Here is a 25,971-nt window from a genome sequence, read left to right as displayed (position 1 = left end):
CTTTGTTTTTCTTATTACTACCTTCGTATCCCTCAACAACCTAGTTTTATTTAATTTTGAATTTTATATAAATGGAGTCATGCTGTTTTGTATCTTATTCTAGCATTGTGCTTGTGACATTCATCCACGTTGTGTGCAGCTGTAGTTCATTCATTCCAATTTCTGTATAGTAGTCTGCTGTTTGAACAAACCATAATTTATTCACTATTATTGATAGACATCTAGATTCCTTCCAGTTTGGGGCTATTAACAATGCTACTATGAACATTCTTGGTTAAGTACATTTGTATAGGTGTGTGTCATGTACATATAGGGATAGAATTTGCTGGGTCATATGGAATGGACGTTTTCAAACTTCACTAGATAATGCAAACAGTTGTGCCAGGTTACAGCTCATCAGTTATTGATAGGAATATGAGTTTAAGTTTCTGGTTGAAAGTGTATTGTCCAGAAATAGAACCATGGTGAAGATGCCCCTATATCAGGGACTTCTCTGTCTAGTGAAGGCATGGGGCAGATGGATGTCCTAATGGGATAATTTCTATCACAAACCGTGTGGTGGGTTAGTATCTTTAAGAATAGAACTGTTTTCTCCCCATCTGCTTCTTTGAAATGACTCCTTATGTTAATTAGGACAAATGTGACTGTGACTCCTTAAAATGGAAATTGATGTTTTTTTCATGTGAATGTGTTCTTCAAACCAGAACTAAGCTATGAGGAACCATTGCTAGTAGATGTGAGCCTTAAGAGGGTCCCAAGAGCTTGACCATTGGGTAAACAGGAAGAGGTAGGGCTCTGAGGCAGCTCCGAATGGCTTCTCTTAGTTCATCACATATTCAAGACCCACCCTGCAGAGTTGCTTGGGGGCCGGGAAGAGGTAGCAGATTCGAGGGGACCCAAGAAGGGATGACTCCCCTGAGTACTTAGGCCTTCCCTTAGTACTGAAATAGGAAAAAATTAGCAAACAGAAATGTAATAGATTGTTGTTTTGGAGTAACCTTTTCCTCTTGTGTACTAGAGATAAAATAATTAGAATAATGATAACTTTGGTATACTGAGGGCCTGCTCTTTGTCAGGCACTGTGCTAAGCTCCAGTAGAAGGAAGTACAGGGGAAATAACCAGTAAAAATGTGTGCGGTTGTAGTGAAAATTTCCTAGGTCTGTTGGTGGGGGGGTTGGTTTGTCTATTGTTTTGCAAAGCAGCTATGCTTGAAGTATTCAGAAGCAAATGCTTGGCTACAGACTCCACCCCAAAGAGCCCCAGAGTGTTTTCCCCTCCATTTCTGATTCCCGGAAATTGGGAGTACTCAACTATCCCTCCAGCTTCATGTTTTTGAGAAGTATTTTAGTTCATCAGTTTACTTAATGCTCCTCACTGAGTCTTTGACTTGGGGCTAATTAAGAATCTTCTTTGTTTGGGGGTTATAGAGTGTAGTTTCATTAAGTTTATCCATTTTTCTTTCTCTGTTACCAAGGCTCAGCCTTATGTATCTGGTGAGCAACATCTTGAATTTAACAGCCTTTATTATTATGCAAGCTTCTGTTGCTTGATAGTTTTGTCTTTCAGAATTTCAGATTTTGAGGGAAAAATCAAACTATGAACAACCTGAATTGTTTGTGTGTCTGTTACTGACTGTTATTGTGGTATAACCACTATGCAAAAAGGATTACTTTTTAACTCTCTTTTTGGTTTAATACAAATTGCAGAAAATACAGGAGTGTATTAAACAGGAAGAAATTTAAGTCCTCTGTTATTCCATACTACCCAGGCATAACTGCTGTTATGCCAGTTTTTTTTCTTGGGTACATAATTAAACCATACTGGGATATATAAATACAATTGTATTGGCCTCCCCTTTCCCACGTAATGTGTCTTCTGTGTCACTAATTTTTTTTTATTTTAAAACCAAACGTTTTGTTGGGGGAAGGTGGATCTTCTAGGTATTAACATGCTTTTTTTTTTTTTTAAGTTACTGTATTACAGAAGGATCTGTGGAATCACAGAAAAAGCTGGGAAGCAGACCTTCTTTATATGAATTTGATATACAATCAGTGGCATTTTAAATCAGCGGGCAAAGAAATTTCAGTAATTCAGTAAATGATACAGGGTTGTTGGGTCTTTGGAAATAAAATTAGGCTTTTACCTCACACTATGCAAAATAAATTCTAAATGGATCAAAGCATAGTATAAATAATTACATTGTAAATTTAAAAATTGTAAGTGAATGAGTTTATGGTAAAGGCAGACTTTTTCTGAGCATAAAAGCAAAGGAAGAACGTATCACCACTATTGAGAATATGTTTAATTTTTCTCAGTGTTGTCTTTTACTCACTGACTGGTCTCACATATTTAAATGTATGTCTGAAGCTTCCCGCCCCCCCTCCGGCAGCACTTTTGTGTCAGGTCAAATGCTGACTTAGTGTGCTTTCATTATTGGGATGTGTCAGTCTGGTAGATACTGCCAAGTGAGCAGGTTAAAAGAACAAGAAATGAAGCCTTGTGTATAAATGAGCAGATTGGAATATTCTTTCAAATTGGCCTTTTCCGTTATATATTTTTTAAGTTCTCCATTGAATTCATTATTTGTTAATATTTAGCTTCCTCTGATTTAGTGGTTCTCAGATGATTCTGTGGACTTGTACAGTCAGTGAAGAACCTCTTGGGGGCTTAGTGAAAGGAAAAAGCAATGGGAATTGGGTAGTAGTAGCTTCTGCTTAGAGCCAACAGTAGACTGTAAGGTTGGAGCACTGCAGAAGGTTTTATAACTTTGGAGTCTCAACTACTTAAAATACATGGCTAGCTATAAACCAAAAGGTGATTTTGTCATAGGATATTTCAAATATTTTCATAAGAACAGAGGAGAATATAGTGAACCTGTGTATGAACCTTTATCAATGTTTTCTAAGTTTTATAGAATTTTCCCTACTTAAAGGTGTGTGGTCTTTTCTTTTTTTGATGAAAACTTAAAGAATGAACTTTGGGGCTTTATAGCAGATACTTTTCCAAGCTTTTATTCCATTCTTTCTGAGAACTGAATATCCATCCTATTTGCCATTCTGCTCAGGAAATAAATTTATATTTGGACTATTCTTGTAGTGACTGTTTTGAATGTAGTATTCTAGAAGTACTGACAGGTAGGATTTATTTGGAGCAGAATTGTTTTTATCATCTTTGGAACCTTGATTTTTTAAAGATTATTTTTCTTTTTGGCTGCGCCAGGTCTTAGTTGCAGCACGCGGACTCTTAGTTGTTTAGTTGCGGCATGTGTGTGTGATCTAGTTCCCCGACGACCCCTGGTCGATCACCGGCCCCCTGCATTGGGAGCGTGGAGTCTTACCCACTGGACTTACCAGGGAAGTCCTGGAACCTTGATTTAAAAAAAAAAAAAAAAAAGTTCTGAGTTTGATTTGGTATGAAATGCTGTGTTGTTAAAACTAAAAGATTGATTAAACAGAAGCTATACTCACTTAGCTAAATGCTTGTCAAAAATAGAGGGCATGGAACTTTAATTTCCTTATCTTACATGGTGGGAAGTCCAGAGATACTATAAAATTAGTGTGCCTACAACTAGAGGTTTAAAGCTATGAAACTGATCATGACAAAAATTAAAATACGATTGGCAGGGGTTAATGAGAGGAAGGCGATTTAAATGCCCTAACACCTTTCCTAGAGGACAGACCAATATTTAAAATTGGTAGATCAGAAAGAGAAAAACAAATACTGTATGCTAACACATATATATGGAATCTAAAAAAAAAAGAAAAAAAAATGGTCAGAAGAACCTAGGGGTAAGACGGGAATAAAGGTGCAGACAGACCTACTAGAGAATGGACTTGAGGATACGGGGAGGGGGAAGGGTAAGCTGGGACAAAGTGAGAGAGTGGCATGGACAACATATATACACTACCAAACGTAAAATAGATAGCTAGTGGGAAGCAGCCGCTTAGCACAGGGAGGATTAGCTAGGTGCTTTGTGACCACCTAGAGGGGTGGGAGGGAGGGAGACGCAAGAGGGAAGAGATATGGGAGCATATGTATATGTATAGCTGATTCACTTTGTTATAAAGCAGAAACTAACACACCATTGTAAAGCAATTATACTCCAATAAAGATGTTTAAAAAAAATAAAAGTAGTACTTAAAACTGGGAGTTAGTTAATTCAGGGAAGCATAAACAGTTACTTTGAAATATTTAGGTAGATTTTTAAAAGTCAATTAAATTGTGTTTTTTCTGTTAGAACATATGAAACCTTCTTTTAATAGAGGAGGATTTTCCCTCTTTATGGTTCACTTACGTTCTTAATTTGGAGAAAGTGGTTTAAAATTTTAGAGAGGAATTTTAAACATTTAATTTAAACATTAACATTCTGAACTGTGCTATAAGAAAAAAGTGAGAGTTGTCTTGCAGTCTTTCACAATTTTTGGCCACTTATAAAACCCCCTCCTTAAAAAAAAAAAAGAACCAGAGGTCACAGCATACTTAGGTGTTTTGTTTTGTTAATTAATTAATTAATTTATTTTTGGCTGTGTTGGGTCTTTGTTGCTGTGCGCGGGCTTTCTCTAGTTGCAGTGAGCGGGGGCTACTCTTCGTTGCGGTGCGTGGGCTTCTCATTGTCGTGTCTTGTCTTGTTGTGGAGCATGGGCTCTAGGTGCGCAGGTTTCAGTAGTTGTGGCACGTGGGCTCAGTAGTTGTGGCTTGCGGGCTCTAGAGCTCAGGCTCAGTAGTTGTGGCGCACGGGCTTAGTTGCTCCACGGCATGTGGGATCTTCCCGGGCCAGGGCTCGAAACTGTGTCCCTTGCACTGGCAGGCAGATCCTTAACCACTGCGCCACCAGGGAAGCCCCTACTTAGCTGTTTTTACTTTTCATTTTATACCTTGCTCTATTATTTGAACAGTTTTTCTAAGAAAGTAGATGTGTTACTTTTACCCTCCCCACCAAAAAAAACAAAGACGACCGCTCCCCCCCCCAAAAAAACTAGGTGGAATTCTACACTGAAGACTGAAGAAAGCTTGTTTCTAGGAAGAAAAATTGGTATAATTCTGCTTTGTACTTAATATCAGACTTCAGATGAGGCTTAAGCCTCCTTGATTACTGAAACTTAAAAGAGTGAAGGGAAATAAGGTCACTAGGAAGATTCTGTGGACTGCCTTTACCGAGCAATATTTGTGTGAAGGTTTTCTGGTTCTGTAAACTTAACTTGCAGTGTTTCTTTGTATTTGTGCTTGGTCATATTTATCTTCTCCCAGATTTGAAGCAGAAAAAGTTTTTTGGTTTTTTTTTTTTGCATGATTTGCATGATTCTCTATACTTTTTAAAAAATTGCTTTGATACAGTAGCTACGATTCTAGCACAGACAAAATTCAAGCAATCTCTAAGCATTTTACATGAATGCAACTAATTATTGAAGAAAATTAATTTGGGGAAGTGTAAATTTCAGGTGCCCTCGGCTCTTCTTCTATAACGGAGGTGAAAAACTGAAATATGTGCCAACGTGGTAGAGAACTGGTTAATGGTTGTTCACACAATCTCTCCTTTGTCCCTTATGAGCAAAAGGGTGCATGTAATTGGATATTAGAGTCACATATTGTGAACTTTGTATTATTAGTGGGTCTATATTATGAGAGATGCTTCCTTAAGAGGGAAATTTCAATTGTGATGCTGTTATCAGAGGGAAGCTTTGACACATTCTGTGCCAGTGTGGTTAGTGACTGTTTGTTGGTCACCTATGCTGGAGTGGCCTGCTCTGAGTATGAAGTGCTTGTCCTTGATGCTCCTCCTACTCTATGTGCCATGGATATCATTGATAGCTTAATCTTGAAGTCTCATAGAAGGCCTTCTAATTTTCTGTCCTGAGAAAGATAACTGAGAGCCTCTGCAACGGAGAGAAGGGAGAACTGGGCAAGGGAGATGGTTAGAAGAGAGGTGACAGAGGGACAAACAAGTGTTAAATTTCCAAAGACAAGAGGCCATCAGCAGCAGCTTCACCTTGCACTCACTCCCCTGACCTGTACTTGCCTTTCTCTGTACTCTCTTGGTGCTTGGGGGTTTCCTAAGAGGTAGAGGCTTTCCCGAGAGTAGTGGTCTAGGCATTTTAGACAGGATAAGGTATATGTAGTATTCTTTATTTATGGAGAAATATATTTACAGTATATTATGGGCATCATAATAAAAGGTTTATTGCTGGGTCTATTCTCTTTGAAAGTACCTGAATATAATTTGTATACTATACTTAAACAGCCTGCCACAGAAATATTGCTGGTGTCAGTAAATTAATAGCAGTAAGGTTCATATTTTTCCTTTAGTCTCTTGCCCTGGATATATAGGGCTTCCCCCCCCCCCCCCGGGTATAGATTAACTATTTAGGAGGGAAAAGCATAACATTTTATGGTTGTAAGTTATAGATGTTACAGGAACAGAGTCATAATCCTTTTTGTTCCACGTTGAATTCCAAGTGCAACAGATATATACAAAGTATCTACATGTATCAGCCATTCAGAGAGGACCAGGACACAGTCCTGTCTACTAGAATTTAGAGCCAGGTGGAAGATATATGATTACACACACACCTTATATCTGTTAACAGAAGACAACATCTGGGCAGTGAAAGAGAGACTGATATTTCTATTTCTAGTCAGATGGCTCAAGGAAACAAATCACTTTTCTAGACATTTGAGATTGACTGAGAGTCTTTTTTTGGCAAAGAGTTTCACTTGGTTTGTGTTACTTTCATATCCTGCCATTGCTTTTGTCCTGGAGGTGGTACTGGTCAAGAGAGTATGGTATGAAAGCAGCAGTGAGAGGGCACTCAGCAGTTCATGGATAGATCGCATGGTTGTCTCCCAGGTGATTGAGAGCTACTATCCACCCTTGCAGATTAATTCTTTTTTTTTTAAGTTTTTATTTTATTTATCTTTTTTCGGCCGCGTTGCGTCTTCATTGCGGCGCGTGGGCTTTCTCTAGTTACAGGGGCTATTCTTTGTTGCGGTGCGCGGGCTTCTCATTGCGATGGCTTCTCTTGTTGCAGAGCACGGGCTCTAGGCACAGGGGCTTCAGTAGTTGCAGCACGTGGGCTCAGTAGTTGTAGCTCTCAGGCTCTAGAGCACAGGCTCAGTAGTTGTGGCGCATGGGCTTATTTGCTCCAAGGCATGTGGGATCTTCCCGGACCAGGGCTCGAACCCCTGTCCCCTGCATTAGCAGGAGGATCCTTAACCACTGCGCCACCAGGGAAGTCCCCAGATTAATTCTTAAGGTAAATACCCTGACGAAAATCTTGCAGAATTGATTTTTGAAGTGACCTAGTTATTTAAGGTACTATTCAATTTTCTCCCCCCACTTACCTTTAATAGAATTAGTTAATAATTATGTGGCACTGTATATATGTCAGGTACTTTTCTAAGTGCTTTACATATATTTAATTCTCAAGTCAACTTTTCGACGTAAATGCTATTTTAATTCCTATTTTATAGACAAAACTAAAGTTAACTGACTTGTCCAGGGTAACACAGCAAAGGAGAGTTCCAGCTGGTTTTTTTTTTAAATAAATTTATTTTATTTATTTTTATTTTTGGCTGCGTTGGGTCTTTGTTGCTGCGTGCCGGCTTTCTCTAGTTGCGGCAAGTGAGGGCTACTCTTTGTTGTGGTGCGCGGGCTTCTCATTGCGGTGGCTTCCCTTGTTGCAGAGCACATGCTCCAGGCGCGCGGGCCTCAGTAGTTGTGGCACGTGGGCTTCAGTAGTTGTGGCTCACGGGCTCTAGAGTGCAGGCTCAGCAGCTGTGGTGCACGGGTTTAGTTGCTCCGTGGCATGTGGGATCTTCCCAGACCAGGGCTCGAACCTGTGTCTCCTGCATTGGCAGGCAGATTCTTAACCTCTGTGCCACCAGGGAAGCCCTCGAGCTGGGTTTTAAACCCAGGAAGCCTGGCTCCAAAATCCATGCTTTTAACCAGTAAGCTATGCAGCAAAAGAATGTGAGCAGTATATATAGCAAATGGGATTTTTGGTGTTTCTGGTTGGAAATGAACACATCCCTTGTCTCCAGGATCTTGCCACAGCTAGGTGGCATACGTGTCCCTTCACTGTAAAACATAGTTGGCAGTGGAAATAGAACATGTTGGTAGGAATCCTGGCTCCTACCTTCCTTGGTAGTCCTCTCTGATGGTCACAGAGCAGTGTTGCATGTGACTTTTATTGTCCAGTGCTTGGCTCTGCAGAGAAGATGGGATTGGCCTAGTGCTGGGTGGAGAGTGTATTTGCAGCTCGTTTCATCCATTACTGTGACACATGCTTTTGTTTTTTGTTTTCAATGTGACAGTTTGATTTAAGAAATGTTTGTGGAAACAATTTTCAGATGCCATTAACTGAAAAAAAATAAGGTTATTTAATAAAATCTTACTTTGGATTCCAGATGTATACAACTGCCCTGAATATTCCACACTGATGCAAGAGTGATTGCTCTGTGCATTTCAGTATGTGAAAACAGTGGCATAGTTTTGACTTCTGTCCATTTATTTTATTTCTAGGAACCCTAAGGACTCTGCAATATGAATAATTCTCTGGAGAACACCATCTCCTTTGAAGAGTACATCCGAGTGAAGGCGCGGTCTGTCCCGCAACACAGGATGAAGGAATTTCTGGACTCGCTAGCCTCTAAGGGGCCAGAAGCCCTTCAGGAGTTCCAGCAGACGGCCACCACTACCATGGTGTACCAACAGGGTGGGAACTGCATTTACACAGACAGCACCGAAGTGGCCGGGTCTTTGCTTGAACTTGCCTGTCCAGTCACCACCAGTGTTCAGCCACAAACCCAGCAAGAACAGCAGATCCAGGTTCAACAACCACAGCAGGTTCAGGTAAAAGGGAGATAAGTGTTGGTGCATCCTATTGAATAGACTTTATTTGCCATCAGGGTTTTGGTTAGTAGAGCATCACGTCTATATACAGATGTCAGAGATTATTTTCACCAAGGGGAGTGTTCTGTTTTTTTTGAAACATTTTATCTTACACAAGGGCTTTCATAGTTAACATAGACTAAAAATATTTGCAACTACTGTAAACTTAAGAGGCTACAGATACTTGCCATTTGCTTTGGAGAACTGAACAGTATAGAAATTAAGAGGTCTTTTGGGACTGGATTTGGATGTGTCACACTGTGTGTGACTGAAGCTCCCCTTCTGTCTGTGTCACCCTGAGCAGATCAAGAACATAGGAGGGCTAATCTTACCTCATTACTAAAAGCATGATATTTGGAACTTTTTTTTTAAATGGAAAGGCTCTTATTCATGTAGTTGTATGGTTCCATGACTCAACGTCACCTGTAAATTTCTAGGCCTTCATTTGATATTTATAAGCCTCAAGAAATAATGCTAATTGATAATATGCTTACTGAAAGAGGAGAAACTTAATACATTTGCCGAGAAGGTAAGTTTTCCTCTTTAGGGGTCCTTATGTGAAACTAAAACTATCCTACAGTCACAAATGCTGCTTTCTTGCTACTGTCTATTGTGGTTGCATTTCACTTTGCCCTCCATGACTTCCACCAAGAGAATAGGAAAGGGAGTAGAACATGATGGAGAGGCAAGAGTGTGAAGAGGTACGTTTGGTGAGGTAGAAGGTTTTGCCCCTTAGCAGTGTAGGTGAGTATATTGGAAGGACCTGGGCTTTGGAGTTGCATTCCTGGGTTTAAATTTTTTTTTTTTTTTTTTTGCGGTACGCGGGCCTCTCACTGTTGTGGCCTCTCCCGTTGAGGAGCACAGGCTCTGGACACGCAGGCTCAGCGGCCATGGCTCACGGGCCTAGCAGCTCCATGGCATGTGGGATCTTCCCGGACCGGGGCACGAACCTGTGTCCCCAGCATCGGCAGGCGGACTCTCAACCACTGCGCCACCAGGGAAGCCCCCTGGATTTAAATTTGATCTGACGTTTTATTTCTTGATATTTTCTTAATCTTTTTAGTGCTAGTTTTTTCATCTGTCAGTAGGGATAATACTACTTAGTGAGACTGAGATAACAAGAAAGCATCTGGCATATGGAGGGATGCAGTTGTTTATTACAGTCTCTATAAGGAAGGAGGGGTACAGGAAAGGCACAAAGATAAGGCCTGACTTCAGTTGAAGAAACTTTTCTTTTTTTTACTGCTTGGATCTTCTTTTTCGTAAGATTAAACTAGTTTGGGATTTGAGTTTAAAGTGTTTTTTTGAGACTTTACGTTCAAGATAGCTAATTGAGATCACCTATTAGTATCATCATTTTTCCCAAACCACTTGTAAATGGAAGAAAAAATAAAATAATAAATCCATGAGATAGGTTCAATATGGTGGACTCATAAGAACACATATTTTCCCATCCTCAGTAACTGAAAAGATACTTAAAAAATTTTTTTTTCTAGCAGTGCTGGGAAAAAGAAAATGCCATCAAAAAACCACTAAATCTTAACCTTTAAAAATTGTGAATCATGGGGCTTCCCTGGTGGGGAAGCCCGCAACGGGAGAGGCCACAACGGGAGAGCTCCACAACGGGAGAGGCCACAACAGTGAGAGGCCCGTGTACCGCAAAAAAAAAAAAAAAAAAAAAAATTGTGAATCACTATATTTTACACCTGTAACTTATAAAATTGTACAGCAGCTAAACTTCACTAAAAATAATAAATAGGGAATGATTTTTTTTTTTAAACCCAGTAAATCTGAGGAATTGCTGCAAGAGAGAAAGCAAATAGAATCAGGTGATAGAGGAATTCCTCTAAGAGAGAAACTTTTAGGAAAGGTGGAGCAGTTCTCAGGGTCCCCTAATCCGAGAAGTAAAGAATACAAAGAGTAGAAGGCTCCTCTGGGGACCCATGTGTTGGGAGTTGACCAAGGACTTTAAAACATATACACACTCATGTGTCTGCATATATTATGAGTAGATACCAGGTATAGGATGAAAATGGCTCTGCTGATCAGTGAGGAAAGGGTGTATTCCATTAGTGCAGTAAGGCAGTCTACTCCTCTTTTGGAAATAGATACCTCTTATAATACAGATAAGGTCCAGATGGGTTAAAGGTCAGATAACAAGAAAACAATGAACTATGAAAAGGCAGTATAGAAAATTTTTGTAATTTTACGTTGTGGAAAGCCTTCCTAAGGAAAGAAGTAAACTCTGAGATAGCTTTTCCCAATCTTTTTTTACCCTGAAAGAATCTTTGAACTATTTTCAGGTCTCAGGGGACCCCTGCATAAAAATTACTATATTTACAGCCCATGGAATGTTAGCTTGATCAGCAAGTGGTATAATAATTCAATAATAATTATCAGTGCTCTTTTGGTAAGAATCATATTTTTTTTCTATGGATCTACATTTTAGCCAACCTGTTAGGCTACTTTTTTTGTTGGTTTTTTTTGTTTTTTTGCTTTTGCGGTACACGGGCCTCTCACTGTTGTGGCCTCTCCCATTGCGGAGCACAGGCTCCGGACGCGCAGGCTCAGCGGCCATGGCTCATGGGCCCAGCCGCTCCGCGGCACGTGGGATCTTCCCAGACCGGGGCACAAACCCGCGTCCCCTGCGTCGGCAGGTGGACTCTCAACCACTGCGCCACCAGGGAATAGGCTACTTTTTATGTGTGGTTCCCTTTCCCACACAGGTTATCAATTTTAATTCAAGTTATTTGTGTAGATAGAGGAAACCTCATTTTTTTCCTTTAAAAAAAAATTTCCTAGTTGAGGGTTTTTTTTTTTTTTGCTTTATTCAAGTAGTTCTAAAAAATCTTACCACAAATTTCTACCGTACAAGTTGCCGAGATATGGTTTGTGGTATATGATATGTGCAAGAGTAGTTTTTATCCCCTTTATTTAAAATTAAAAATGACCTTTTAGGGAATTCCCTGGCGGTCCGGTGGTTAGGACTCCACACTTTCACTGCCAAGGGCCCAGGTTTGATCCCTAGTCAGGAAATTAAGCTCCCACAAGCCGCGTAGCGTGGCTGGAAAAAAAAAAAAAAAAAGACCTTTTAGCCAAGCATTCGTGGACCAAAGGTTAGTTAAGCCTAGCTTACCTTTCCTGAGACTAATTTTTCTTTCCGTTTCATAAATTTAAAAAAATTTTAAGACAAATATATTTTCATAATAACTGGCTTAAGCCAAATGGAATTTAATTTTTCTAAAAGTTGGCTTTGTAGATTTAATTTAAATAAAGATTTTAAGTTGTTATTAATATTACATGAAAGTTGACAATGTTAATAAATCTAAAGCTATCAAAATCATAAGCCAGGAAATTCCCTGGCAGTCCAGTGATTCGGACTTGGCGCTTCCAGTGCAGGGGACCCAGGTTCAGTCCCTGGTGGGGATCCTGCAAGTTGCACAGCGTGGCCAAAAACAAAAACCTAAGTGTCTTAAATACAATAAAAACTTGTTTTAAAAAAAAATCATAAGCCAGACAATATCAATAAATATATGGCTAAAGATACAACTTTATATAAGACTTCGGAAAAACGTTTTCTGAGTGACAGAAAATATGGGCCTAGCAGTTACAATTATTTTATACACATGTTTCTTGATCTGTTTTATAGGTCTGTATATTCTTTCTTTAAAGGTATAATTTTTTTTTAAATTTTATTTATTTATTTTTGGCTGCATTGGGTCTTCCTTGCTGTGCGCGGGCTTTCTCTAGTTGCGGTGAGTGGGGCCTACTGTTCATTGCAGTGCGCGGGCTTCTCATTGCGGTGGCTTGTCTTGTGGAGCACGGGCTGTAGGGCATACAGGCTTCAGTAGTTATGGTGCGCGGGCTCTAGAGCACAGGCTCAATAGTTGTGGCGCACGGGCATGTGGGATCTTCCCGGACCAGGGCTCGAACCCCTGTCCCCTGCATTGGCAGACGGATTCTTAACCACTGTGCCACCAGGGAAGTCCTAAAGGTATAATTTTTGAAACTAAAAATAGCACGTGAGGTATAGGGAGGTTAACTCATCTTCTGATAGCTAGCGTTTGCACCCAAGCTGTCTTAACTCAAGCCTGTGCTCCTAACTAGTGTTTCTAATACACAAGGAACTTAAAAAATAGGAAAAAAAAATGATCTAGTGGAAAAATGAACAAAGGTATAAATAGATCGTTCATGGGGGAGGAAATACAGATTGTGCTAGTAAGTATGTCAAAAGATGCTTCATGCTTCTGGTGATTATGGAAGTGTAAGTTTTTAAAATGAAATATGTTTTATTTATTAGGTAGGAAGACAGTTATAAAGATTTCACCCAGGGTAGCAAGCGTATAAGAGGATAAATTAGTGTGATTTTCTTGAGATTGAATTTGGCAACACTTGTTGCGTACCTTTGGCCTTGCATTTGTGTTCACAGATAAATGTGTATATAAGGATATATAAGGATATTCACTGCCACGTTGCTTATAGTAGTAACACTGGAAACAAGTCAATCTTTCAGTAAGGGAAATGGCAAATAATGATACAACTGTAGTATGTTGTCCTGTGCAGCCAGAAGAATGAGGTAGATCTGTGTATATTGACAGAGCAGGATGTTTAACAGATTATAGAGTGTCAAAACCAGTTTAGTATCACTGGCTTTTAACATATGTAGAATGTAGTGGTCCTTAAATAGTAGTAATAAAGCCCAAAACAGTAATTGGGCGGTGTAGTGGGGTACTAAGGAGAAGTGCTTGAATTTTTTTTTTTTATTAAACATGAACTACTTTTGTAATTAAAAAAAAATGTTGCTTGGGAATATTTTGCTTTGAACTTGTACAGGACAATGATTCTTAACCTTTTTTCCCCTGTCCCAGACATCTCCGTATGTTTGTGTTTATGTGTGAAGCCCTTTGCTAGATGTTTAGGTACAGCATTGAACAAGACAGAAAGCTCCCTGACCTTGTGGAACATACATTATAGCTGGGAGGGGTTAGATGATATATAAGATTTTTAAAAATCTTGTTATATAGTGATAAATGCAAAGGAGAAAAACAAAGCAGATGGGGGTGGCCAGGGTAAGCCTTAATATGCTGGTGACTTTTGAGTTAAGACCAAAGAGAGCTGGTGAATGAGCCATATGGTTATCTGAGGAAAGAGCGTTCCAAATCAGAAAGCCCTGAGGTGGGAGCCTGCTTATTTGAAAAACGGCAGAATGGCTGTGTAACTAGAGTGCACTGAGTGAAAGGATGAGACTAGAGAGGTGACGTGTACACTGAAATATGGAGCTGAACAGACCTGCCTTCTCAATTCAAATGTTAAAAGGCTCTTTGGCTCATAGTATTGCTTTTCAACCTAACCCTTTTGGTAAGTGTAAAATTATGCCTATATTAATGTTATTTGAAATTTCAAAACAATTTATTACCTTGAAGGCAGAGAGTTTTCTAAGTTGCTTTTTTAAAAAATTGCGGTAAAATTAGATTGCTTTTTTAAAACCATCTGTCGCCATCCCAGAGAGTTTGTTCTGTCCCCAAGAATTTCTCATCTTTCCAGCCTAGAAGCAGCCACATAGCTTGTTAGATTTGACAAAGTAATAATATCCTTAGAACAATGTTAGTGAATTGATGGGAGACAAAGGTCTGTGTCAGAAGTTAATTAGAGTAGCTGTCTGAATAAAACTCACTGTGTCCGTTTACTCTCTGCTACTACCACACTCACACTTTTGGCCCCCAAATGTGTGTTTTTTCCCCCCACAATGACCAATTCTTCACACCAGCTGGCTGACCTATAATTCAATTCAGTTCTAACGCTATCTGCTTGGAGTTAGCGTCAGATCCCCGCAAGTTAAGGGATCAGTTTCACAAGACTGCCCCCCACTTCCGACACTAGTTGGAAGTCCCAGGTTATCTCACCTGTACTTCTGACTAACTGGCTATAAATTGTGGTTCTCACTACCCCTCCTTGGGTTTGATGATTTGCCAGAAAAGCTCACAGAACTCAGGGAAACACATTTACCAGTTTATTATATAATTAAGGAAATGATAAAGGATACGGTTGAACAACCAAATAAAGAGATACATGGGGCGAGGTTCTGAAGGGTCGTGAACACAGTAGCCTCTGTCCTCATGGAGTTGGGGTGTACCACCCTCCCAGCACGTGAATGTGTTCACCAACCCAGGAACTCCCTAAACCCCAAACTTTCGGGATTTTTATGGAGGCTACATCATATAGGTATGATTGATTAGTAACTCAATTTCTAGCCCTTTTTCCCTCTCCAGAGAATGGAGGGTGGGGCTGAAAGTACCAAGTTTCTTATTATGGCTTGGTCTTTGAGGTGACCAGCCCTCATCCAGGAGCCCAGCAAAGTTGCCTCATTAGAAAATAATATGGTCCTAGCATTTATATTAGCACTTAGGAAATTACAAAGGTCTTAAGAGCTCAGATCAAGAATCAGAGAAAAGACCAAAAATTATATTACAGTATCACAGTAGCATATGTTTATTTAAGATAGGGAGGCACTTTCTTAAGGCAAAAGGAAGAGCTGTCATGTAAATACCTTCACAGTTTGTACAATACCAGGAAGGCCTAAGTTTCCTGTTGTTGATAGGTCTGCCTGAGCTAGGTGAAGGTGGTTCATTTGGAACTTCACTTTCAAGAGCCCTCTTGAGTTGGGTACTTCCTAAAGCATCCACATGGAGTTAAATGTGTATGCCAGAGAGAAGACCCTCTGATGGTGAATTCTAGGAGTCCGGTTTCACTTAGCACCCATAGAATTTCTTGTTTCTTCTCTGTACTTCTATAAGGCAGGAACTGAGGCTTCTTACAAGGCTGGTTCGTCAGCCTGGTCCTGCTAAGTGAAGGATGCTTTGGGGAAGGAGATTTCTCAGCACTTGATTCTTTTGTTGCTAGAGGTAAAGGTCTCAAGCCTTCAGTGGATCAAAGTACATTTCTTCCTCATTTGTCATCCCAACTTATGTCCCTCTTCCTCTTTTTGCTGTTGCACATTCCCTCTGTGCTGGGGCAGTCAGTCCCTAACCTCTCACCTCAGTGTAGAATTGCTGAGAGTGAGGAAGGAGGTAATCAAGAGCCAGATTGCCCTTAGACAAACATGAGTTTGATCTGCCTCTGATTCTTTAGATATATCATTATAGACAAGTGACTTAAGCACTTTGAGTCCGTTTCCTTATCTACGTCATGGAAATAAAAGAATTTATGTTGTAGTTACTTTGAGGATTCCATAAAATGCTAAGTCCTAAGTAAACAGCACGTAGTAAGCCCTCAATAAATAAATAATAGCCACTGTTGTTTTCTTCTTCCTCTCCTTCTCCTCATTAGTGCCATTCATACCTAGGGCCCCATTTGCTTTTCAAACATTTGAAAAGTAAGTATCCAGACAAATATTTAGAACAAGTATTCCTACTGTGTTGGCAGTTTGCCATTTTTGCTTTTTTTTTAAAAAAAAACAATGTTACAGATGCAGTTCAGATCTCTAATACCCCTCTGTATATCTTTCTCTCCCAAGGTAAATACTATTTTAAAGTTTTCAACTTGTTTTGATATCTTTTGTATCCATCTGAGTTTTGAGTTTTAGAGAATGTGTCTTGGAGGCTGCACAGCCAGGAACAGGACTCAGGTCACATTGCTAGCCTGCCTTGGCAAAGACCTTCAGCCACACCCCTGGGCACAGGTCCTTGTCCTACCATAGTCTCTCAATGGGATTTATGCCATCCTGTTCCATTTCTGCCGCAATCTTCCACTCTCACCAGAAAATGGAGGTTGTGGTTCCTGCTGCCTCATGTTGCTCCATTTTGAGTCCAGATTTCGTGCAGTGTGTCTAATTTGGGAAGCCTTGGTCACATGCCTGCACTCTAGCTGCAGGAGAGGTTGGGACAGTGATTCCAGCTTCTGCCTTGGGGAGGCAGAAGTCATAATGTGGTGTATTCTGCAAACAAGGGTTTGCAGCCAAAAACAGGACTGAAATCAGCTGTTCTCTCACTGGCACTTTGTGGGCTGATTGGGGTCCTGATCATCACTTCAGATTGGTAGACTGTTCATTGCCGCCTTTTCTGGCCCTTCATGTCCAGTCTTTTTTTTTTTTTCTTTTTATAATTTTATTGAAGTATAGTTAATTTACAGTGTGTTAATTTCTGCTATACAGCAGAGTGACTCAGTTATACATATATATATTCTTTTTCATATTCTTTTTCCTTTGGCTGCGTTGGGTCTTCGTTGCCGTGTGCTGGCTTTCTCTAGTTACGGTGAGCAGGGGCTACTCTTCGTTGCACAGGCTTCTCATTCTGGTGGCTTCTCTTGTTGCAGAGCATGGGCTCTAGTCGCGTGGGCTCAGTAGTTGTGGCTTGTGGTCTCTAGAACGCAGGCTCAGTAGTTGTGGCGCACAGGCTTAGTTGCCCTGCAGCATGTGGGATCTTCCCGGACCAGGGATCGAACCCGTGTCCCCTGCATTGGCAGGCAGATTTTTTTTTTTTTTTTTTTTGCGGTACACGGGCCTCTCACTGTTGCGGCCTCTCCCATCGCGGAGCACAGGCTTCAGACGCATAGGCTCAGCAGCCATGGCTCACGGGCCCAGCCGCTCCGCGGCATGTGGGATCTTCCCAGACCGGGGCACGAACCCGTGTTTCCTGCATCGGCAGGTGGACTCTCAACCACTGTGCCACCAGGGAAGCCCGGCAGGCGGATTCTTAACCACTGCACCACCAGGGAAGTTCCCGTATTTTTTTCCATTATGGTTTGTCACAGAATATTGAATATAGTTCCCTGTGCTGTACAGTAGGACCTTGTTGTTTACCTGTCCTATATATAATAGTTTATATCTGCTAATCCCAAACTCCCAATACTTCCCTCTCCCACCCCCTCCTCCCCCTTGGCAGCCACAGTCTGTTCTCTATGTCTGTGAGTCTGTTTCTGTTTTGTAGATAAGTTCATTTGTGTCATACTTTAGATTCCACATATAAGTGCTATATATTGTATTTGTCTTCCTCTTTCTTGATTTACTTCCCTTAGTATGATAATCTCTAGGTCCATCCATGTTGCTGCAAATGGTATTATTTCATTCTTTTTAATGGCTGAGTAGTATTCCATTGTGTGTGTGTGTGTGTGTATGTGTGTGTGTGTATGTATGTGTGTATACACCACATCTTTTTAATCCATTTATCTGTCAGTGGACATGTCCAGTCTTCTACCCACATTTAAATCTCTTCCCTCACCATATCTACATTCATTTGTACAATAAGAGTTTGGTAAATGTTCGATAGTTGGATAAAGATTTTACCACTTTCAGAAGAGCATTTTTTTTTTTTTTTTTTTTTTTTTTTTTTTTGGCGGTACGCGGGCCTCTCACTGCTGTGGCCCCTCCCGCTGCAGAGCACAGGCTCCGGACGCGCAGGCCCAGCGGCCGTGGCTCATGGTCGCAGCCGCTCCGCGGCATGTGGGATCCTCCTGGACCGGGGCACTAACCCGTGTCCCCTGCATCAGCAGGCGGACTCTCAACCACTGTGCCACCAGGGAAGTCCCAGAAGAGCATTTTTTGAACAGTGAAATTGTACCAAGGTTTTGCTGACTAGTTGTTAAAAGGCACAGATATGTTTGGATCCCAGGTGCTTAGTGGGGTCTTCTGGCACATTGAGCACTGTTCTCAGTAGTTCCTCCTCAGTGAGACTCAGAATATGAAATAGAATGTAAGCTACATATGTTATTCTAAATTTTCTAGTAGCCTCTTTTATAAAAGGGGGAAAAAATGAGGTGAAATTGACTTGTTAAAATCACATTTTATTTAAACTAACATTATTTCAACATGTACTCAGTCTTATATTATTGATGAACGATTTTACCATTTTTTTTGGCACAAATCTTTGAAATCTGATTGTGCTTTGAACTTGTAAGCACATTGTAATTTGGACTAACCACATTTTAAGTGATTGCTAAGTACATGTAACTAATGGATATTGGACCAAAATTGTTTATGAGGTGGAATTCAGAAATTGACCCAGCACACTCACCGAGTTTATTCTTGTTTAAATAAAATACTGGTTTTATACTCAAAGTAGCCAAAAACAAAATAAAGCAAAAAAAAATCCAAAAATGGTATTAGATATGTATTTTTTTTAGTGTCAGTGATTGTTTGGAAGAAAAGATTCCTAATAATATATATATTACTTCATGGTTTCTCATTGTTCCTTAGTTGGAGTACTTAGTCCTTCTGTTGTGTTGAGCTCTGTATTGCTTAGGTTCTGAATGACAGAGGAAAAGGAAATAGATTATTCATCTGCAAACAGGTTAGGAACCTAGACAAGTAAGGTCCAATAAAACTTACACACTAATGGTTATCAGACTATAGGGTACATTAGAATCACCTTGAAGGTTTCTTAAAACAAAAATGGCTCCCCCCCTCCCAATTCTAATTCAGTTGGTCTGGGGTCACTCCTGAGAATTTGCATGCCCCTTGCCCCCCAGTTTTATTGAGATATAATTGACATGCAGCACTGTGTAAGTTTAAGGTGTAGAGCTCAATGATTTGAGCTCTACATAGATTGTGAAATGGTAACCACAGCAAGTTTAGTTAATATCTGTCATCTCATATACAGAAAAAGAAAAGAATATTTTTTCCTTTGTGATGAGAACTCAAGGATTTACTCTCTCTTTTTTTTTTCTAAATTTCATTTATTTATTTTTGGCTGTGTTGGGTCTTCCTTTCTGTGCGAGGGCTTTCTCTAGTTGCGGCAAGCGGGGGCCACTCTTCATCGCGGTGCGTGGGCCTCTCACTGTCGCGGCCTCTCTTGTTGCGGGAGCACAGGCTCCAGACGTGCAGGCTCAGTAGTTGTGGCTCACGGGCCCAGTTGCTCCGCAGCATGTGGGATCTCAGACCAGGGCTCGAACCCGTGTCCCCTGCATTGGCAGGCAGACGCTCAACCACTGCGCCACCAAGGAAGCCCAGGGATTTACTCTCTTAACTTTCATGTTCACCATATAGCAATCTTAACTATAGTTATCATGTTGTGCTTTATATCCCTAGTACTTAGTTATCTTATGACTGGAAGTTTGTACCTTTTGACCACCTTCATCCAATTCCTCCTCCCTCTGCCCCCTGCCTCTTGTAGCCACAAATCTGATCTCTTTTTCTGAGTTTGGTTGGGGTTTTGTTTGTTTTTTACATTTTACATATATTGTAAACGAGATCATGTGGTACTTGTCTTTCTCTGTCTGATTTATTTCACTTAGCATAATGCCCTCAGCATCCATCCACGTTGTCACAAAGGGCAGAATTTCCTCCCTTTTTATGGCTGAATAATATCCATGGTATGTATATATATTCCAGAACTTCTTTATCCATTCATCCATTGATGGACGCTTAGATTGTTCCCATCTCTTGGCCATTGTAAATAATGCTGCTTTGAATATGGGGATGCAGATATCTCTTCAACAGTCTTTTCGTTTCCAGAGAATGTGCATTTTTAACAAATTCCAGGTTGATGCTGATGCTGCTGAGCTGTGGACCACATTCAGACATACTTTCTGAAAAACTTATGTACTCAGTCAAATAAAGAATCTAGGAAAGAAGTCATGAGAACAGAAGAAACAGAAGCAGCTCAGAGTTGAGATCGAAATCCCAGTCTGTACAGAAGACCCAGAATGCAGTCTGTCCAGGTTGAAATAGGAAGTCAGAATGCTCAAGAAGAAAGTAATTAGCACTGTACTTACTATGTGATCAAGAACGCAGAAGTATAGTTATTTAAAGTATATCTCTTCTGATCAACAGGGGGAAAAAAAGCAATTAAAAACTCTGGAAAAGGTGGTGGGGAGAGCTGAATGAGAAGTAACGATTCAAATGTGAAAGGAACTTGAAATATAATGTGATTTATGAGGGATTGATAGAAGGTAAGAAACAGTGCTTTTGGAAACAGTGAAACCAAATTCATTCCCCTAGAAATGTCTCCCTCCTCCATTGATGTATCACTTTTCTAGCATATACATGTCTTTGGGATGATCTTTTTCCTTTTTGTATTTCTTTAGAATCCTTTTAGATCTAGGCTTAAGTTTCAAACTGCCTTTTTTTCTTTAATTTTTTGTTTAGTTATCAGTTTGTTTTCTGTGACAATTTACCTAGATATTTTAACCTTGAAAATTAAATAGTTAATAAAGCACGATACCAACCTCTGAATGCCTTTCTTAGATTTTTGTCTTTTCTTTCTTTTTTTTTTTTTTTTTGCGGTATGCGGGCCTTTCACTGTTGTGGCCTCTCCAGTTGCAGAGCACAGTCATCCAGACGCGCAGGCTCAGCGGCCATGGCTCACAGGCCCAGCCGCTCCGCGGCATATGGGATCTTCCCAGACCGGGGCATGAACCCGCGTCCCCTGCGTCGGCAGGCGGAATCCCAACCACTGCGCCACCAGGGAAGCCCTCTTTCTTTTTTTTTTAAAGAGGAATCTTGTAGGAGCTTTGTTTTTTTAAAAATAAATTTATTTATTTATTTATGGCTGCATTGGGTTTTCATTGCTGTGCACAGGCTTTCTCTAGTTGTGGCGAGCAGGGGGCTGCTCTTCGTTGCAGTGTGCAGGCTTCTCTTGTTGTGGAGCACGGGCTGTAGGCGCGTGAGCTTCTGTAGTTTTGGCACACAGGCTTCAGTAGTTGTGGCTTGCGGGCTCTACAACACAGGCTCAGCAGTTGTGGTGCACGGGCTTAGTTGCTCTGTAGCACGTGGGATCTTCCCAGACCAGGGCTCGAACCCGTGTCCCCTGCATTGGCAGGTGGATTATTAACCACTGCACCACCAGGGAAGTCCCTAGGAGCTTTCTTAGTGTGAAGCAATACTCAAAGTTCAGCTATTCCTTCAATTCACTTTTTTAAAAAAATTAATTTATTTAATTAATTTATTTTTGTCTGTGTTGGGTCTTCGTTGCTGCATGCGAGCTTTCTGTAGGTGCGGTGAGCGGGGGCAGCTCTTCGTTGCAGTGTGTGGGCTTCTCATTGCGGTGGCTTCTCTTGTTGCCGAGCACAGGCTCTTGGCACGTGGGCTCTAGAGCACAGGCTCGGTAGTTGTGGCACACGGGCTTAGTTGCTCTGCGGCACGTGGGATCTTCCTGGACCAGGGCTCAAACCTGTGTCCCCTGCATTGTCAGGCGGATTCGTAATCACTGCGCCACCAGGGAAGCCCCCTTCAATTCACTTTTAATTTTCTTTCCTCCTAAGTTAAAGTAAAATTTAAAAAAAAAAATTTTTTTTTTTTTACTCCACTAAGGTTACAGATTTTCACTATGACTATGCAGTAATTATCTAACCGGATAAAGTTGTTTTTATATAAATAAAAAATATGAAGGAGGTTAATACAAATAACGTTTAATTTCTTATTGACTTATCCTTATGGGTAAAGGTTATAAACACATAATTGATACCTTATCCAATATCTTGACATTGGTAAGGAAATGTCAGAAAGTGCTTTAACTTTTACTCCCCTAATTTTAACTTCTAACTACTTTGGATATAAAGTGGCATCAGATTATTTGTACCTGTTTGTTCTGTAGTGAGGGGTAAATGCCTTCAGTTCTGATTCCTTAGTATTTTTGCTAACTTATTTCTTTTGGAAGATTGAATATTGATAAATTGTTTCTAAGAAAAGTCAATTTAAAGAGATACAGTAAATGAATGAACTACAGTAACCAGATTTTTGACATCTTGTTTTTAAGCAAGTAATAATATAGTTTAAAAACATACTCTGTTGGGACTTCCCTGGTGGCACAGTGGTTAAGAATCTGCCTGCCAGTGCAGGGGACACGGGTTCGAGCCCTGGTCCGGGAAGATCCCACATGCCTTAGAGCAACTAAGCCCGTGCACCACAACTGCTGAGCCTGCGCTCTAGAGTCCACAAGCCACAACTGCTGACCCCGTGTGCCACAATGAATGAAGCACGCGCGCCTAGAGCCTGTGCTCTGCAACAAGAGAAGCCACCTCAATGAGAAGCCCGCACACCTCAACGAAGAGTAGCCCCCGCTCTCTGCAACTAGAGAAAAGCCCGCGCACAACGATGAAGACCCCACTCAGTCCAAACAAACAAACAAAAAAACCCCATACTGTGTGTTTAACTCTACAACAGTGGTTCTTAAAGAGTAGGTCAGGGACTGGTAGTCCCCAACTCCCTTTCAGGGTTCCTCAGAGTTAAGGCTGGTTTTTTTTAAAAATTAATTGATTGATTGATTGACTGCGTTGGGTCTTTGTTGCTGTGCGGGCTTTCTCTAGTTGCGGCGAGCAGGGGCTACTCTTTGTTGCGGTGCGTGGGCTTCTCATTGCAGTGGCTTCTCTTTGTTGTGGACCACAGGCTCTAAGGCACTTGGGCTCAGTAGTTGTGGCTCGTGGGCTCTAGAGTGCAGGCTCAGTAGTTGTGGCGCACGGGCTTAGTTGCTCCACAGCATGTGGGATATTCCTGGACTAGGGCTCAAACCCGTGTCCCTTCCGTTGGCAGGCAGATTCTTAACCACTGTGCCACCAGGGAAGTCCAAGGCTGTTTTTATTATAATATGAAGATTTTTTTTGCCTTTTTCACTCTCGTTCTCTCATGAGTGTACAGTGGAGTTTTGCAGGGGCCATGTATGATGTGTCACAATAGATTGAATGCAGAAGCAAGTATGAGAATGCAGTTGTCTTCAGTTAAGTCAGCCATTAAAGAGATTTGCAGAGATGTAAAATAATGCAGTGATTATTATAAATTTTTTGTTTTGGCAAATAAAGTTATTTTTCATAAGAATATGTTATTTATGTTGACATTTATATTGATTTATGCAGTGATTTTTTTTGGAATTTTTGAATTTTATTTTTTTATACAGCAGGTTCTTATCAGTTATCCATTTTATACATGTTACTGTATATATGTCAATCCCAATCTCCCAGTTCATCACACCACCACCACCCCCCCACCCCCCGCACCACTTGCCCCCCTTGGTGTCTATATGTTTGTTCTCTACATCTGTGTCTCTATTTCTGCCCTGCAAACCGGTTCATCTGTACCATTTTTCTAGGTTCCATATATGCGTTAATATACTATATTTGTTTTTCTCTTTCTGACTTACTTCACTCTGTATGACAGTCTCTAAATCCATCCACGTCTCTACAAATGACCCAATTTCGTTCCATTTTATGGCTGAGTAATAGTCCATTGTATATATATACCACATCTTCTAATTCTTCTTTATCCATTAGTCTGTCGATGGGCATTTAGGTTGCTTCCATGTCCTGGCTATTGTAAATAGTTCTGCAATGAACATTGGGTGCATGTGTCTTTTTGAATTATGTTTTTCTCTGGGTAGATGCCCAGTAGTGAGATTGCTAGTTCATACGGTAATTCTATTTTTAGCTTTTTAAGGAACCTCCATACTGTTCTGCATGGTGGCTGTATCAATTTACATTACCACCAACAGTGCAAGAGGGTTCCCTTTTCTCCATACCCTCTCCAGCATTTGTTGTTTGTAGATTTTCTGATGATGCCCATTCTAACTGGTGTGAGATGATACCTCATTGTAGTTTTGATTTGCATTTCTCTAATAATTAGTGATGTTGAGCAGCTTTTTTTTTTTTTTTTTTTTTTTTTTTTTGCTGTACGCGGGCCTCTCACTGCTGTGGCCTCTCCCGTTGCGGAGCACAGGCTCCAGACGCGCAGGCTCAGCGGCCATGGCTCACGGGCCCAGCCACTCTGCGGCATGTGGGATCCTCCCAGACCAGGGCACGAACCCACGTCCCCTGCATTGGCAGGCGGATCCTCAACCACTGCGCCACCAGGGAAGCCCTGTTGAGCAGCTTTTCATGTGCTTCTTGGCCATCTTTATGGCCATTTCTTTGGAGAAATGTCTATTTAGGTCTTCTGCCCATTTTTGGATTGGGTTTTTTTTTTTTTTTTTAAATATTGAGCTGCATGAGCAGTTTTTGGAGATTAATCCTTTGTCTGTTGATTCATTTGCAAATATTTTCTCCCATTTCGTCTCGTTTGTAGTTTCCTTTGCTGTGCAAAAGCTTTTAAGTTTCATTAGGTCCCATTTGTTTATTTTTGTTTTTATTTTCATTACTCTAGGAGGTGGATCAAAAAAGATCTTGCTGTGATTTATGTCAAAGAGTGTTCTTCCTATGTTTTCCTCTAAGAGTTTTATAGTGTCCGGTCTTACATTTAGGTCTCTAATCCATTTTGAGTTTATTTTTGTGTATGGTGTTAGGGAGTGTCTAATTTCATTCTTTTACATGTAGCTGTCCAGTTTTCCCAGCACCACTTATTGAAGAGACTGTCTTTTCTCCATTGTATATTCTTGCCTCCTTTGTCATAGATTAGTTGACCATAGGTGTGTGGGTTTATCTCTGGGCTTTCTATCCTGTTCCATTGATCTATATTTCTGTTTTTGTGCCAGTACCATATTGTCTTGATTACTGTAGCCTTGCAGTATAGTCTGAAGTCAGAGAGTCTGATTCCTCCAGCACTGTTTTTTTCCCCTCAAGACTGCTTTGGCTATTTGGGGTCTTTTGTGTCTCCATAGAAATTTTAAGATTTTTTGTTCTAGTTTTGTAAAAAATGCCACTGGTTAATTTGATAGGGATTGCATTGAATCTGCAGATTGCTTTGGATAGTATAGTCATTTTCACAATATTGATTCTTCCAGTCAAAGAACATGGTATATCTCTCCATCTGTTTGTGTCATCTTTGATTTCTTTTTTTTTTTTAATTAATTAATTAATTAATTAATTTTTGGTTGCATTGGGTCTTCGTTGCTGACTGCAGGCTTTCTCTCTAGTTGCAGCAAGTGGGGGCTACTCTTGGTTGTGGTGCGCTAGCTTCTTATTGCGGTGGCTCTTCTTTGTTGCAGAGCATGGACTCTAGGCACACGGGCTTCGGTAGTTGTGGCTCGCAGGCTCTAGAGCGCTGGCTCAGTAGTTGTAGTGCATGGGCTTAGTTGCTCTGTGGCATGTGGTATCTTCCCGGACCAGGGCTTGAGCCCACATCCCCTGCATTGGCAGGCAGATTCTTAACCACTGCACCACCAGGGAAGCCTCATCGTTGATTTCTTTCATCAGGGTCTTATAGTTTTCTGAGTATAGGTCTTTTACC

The 25,971-nt window shown here is 40.7% G+C and overlaps 1 protein-coding gene across 2 annotated transcripts in view; it reads left to right on the top strand.

Moving 5' to 3' along the window:
• QRICH1 (glutamine rich 1) overlaps nt 1-25,971 on the top strand; it is a 54,857-nt gene that overhangs the window by 3,345 nt on the left and 25,541 nt on the right. For both annotated transcript variants that reach the window (XM_019931635.3, XM_019931636.3), the window contains exon 2: nt 8,520-8,849. In XM_019931635.3, coding sequence (XP_019787194.1) covers nt 8,541-8,849 — 309 coding nt within the window. In that variant the 5' untranslated portion in view covers nt 8,520-8,540. The remainder of the gene's footprint in view (nt 1-8,519; nt 8,850-25,971) is intronic.

The sequence above is a fragment of the Tursiops truncatus genome, chromosome 10 (assembly GCF_011762595.2).
Source record: "Tursiops truncatus isolate mTurTru1 chromosome 10, mTurTru1.mat.Y, whole genome shotgun sequence".
In the NCBI taxonomy this organism is placed as follows: Eukaryota; Metazoa; Chordata; class Mammalia; order Artiodactyla; family Delphinidae; genus Tursiops; species Tursiops truncatus.
Note: the sequence above shows the minus strand (reverse complement) of the source record. Positions and strands in the feature narration are given on the sequence as shown.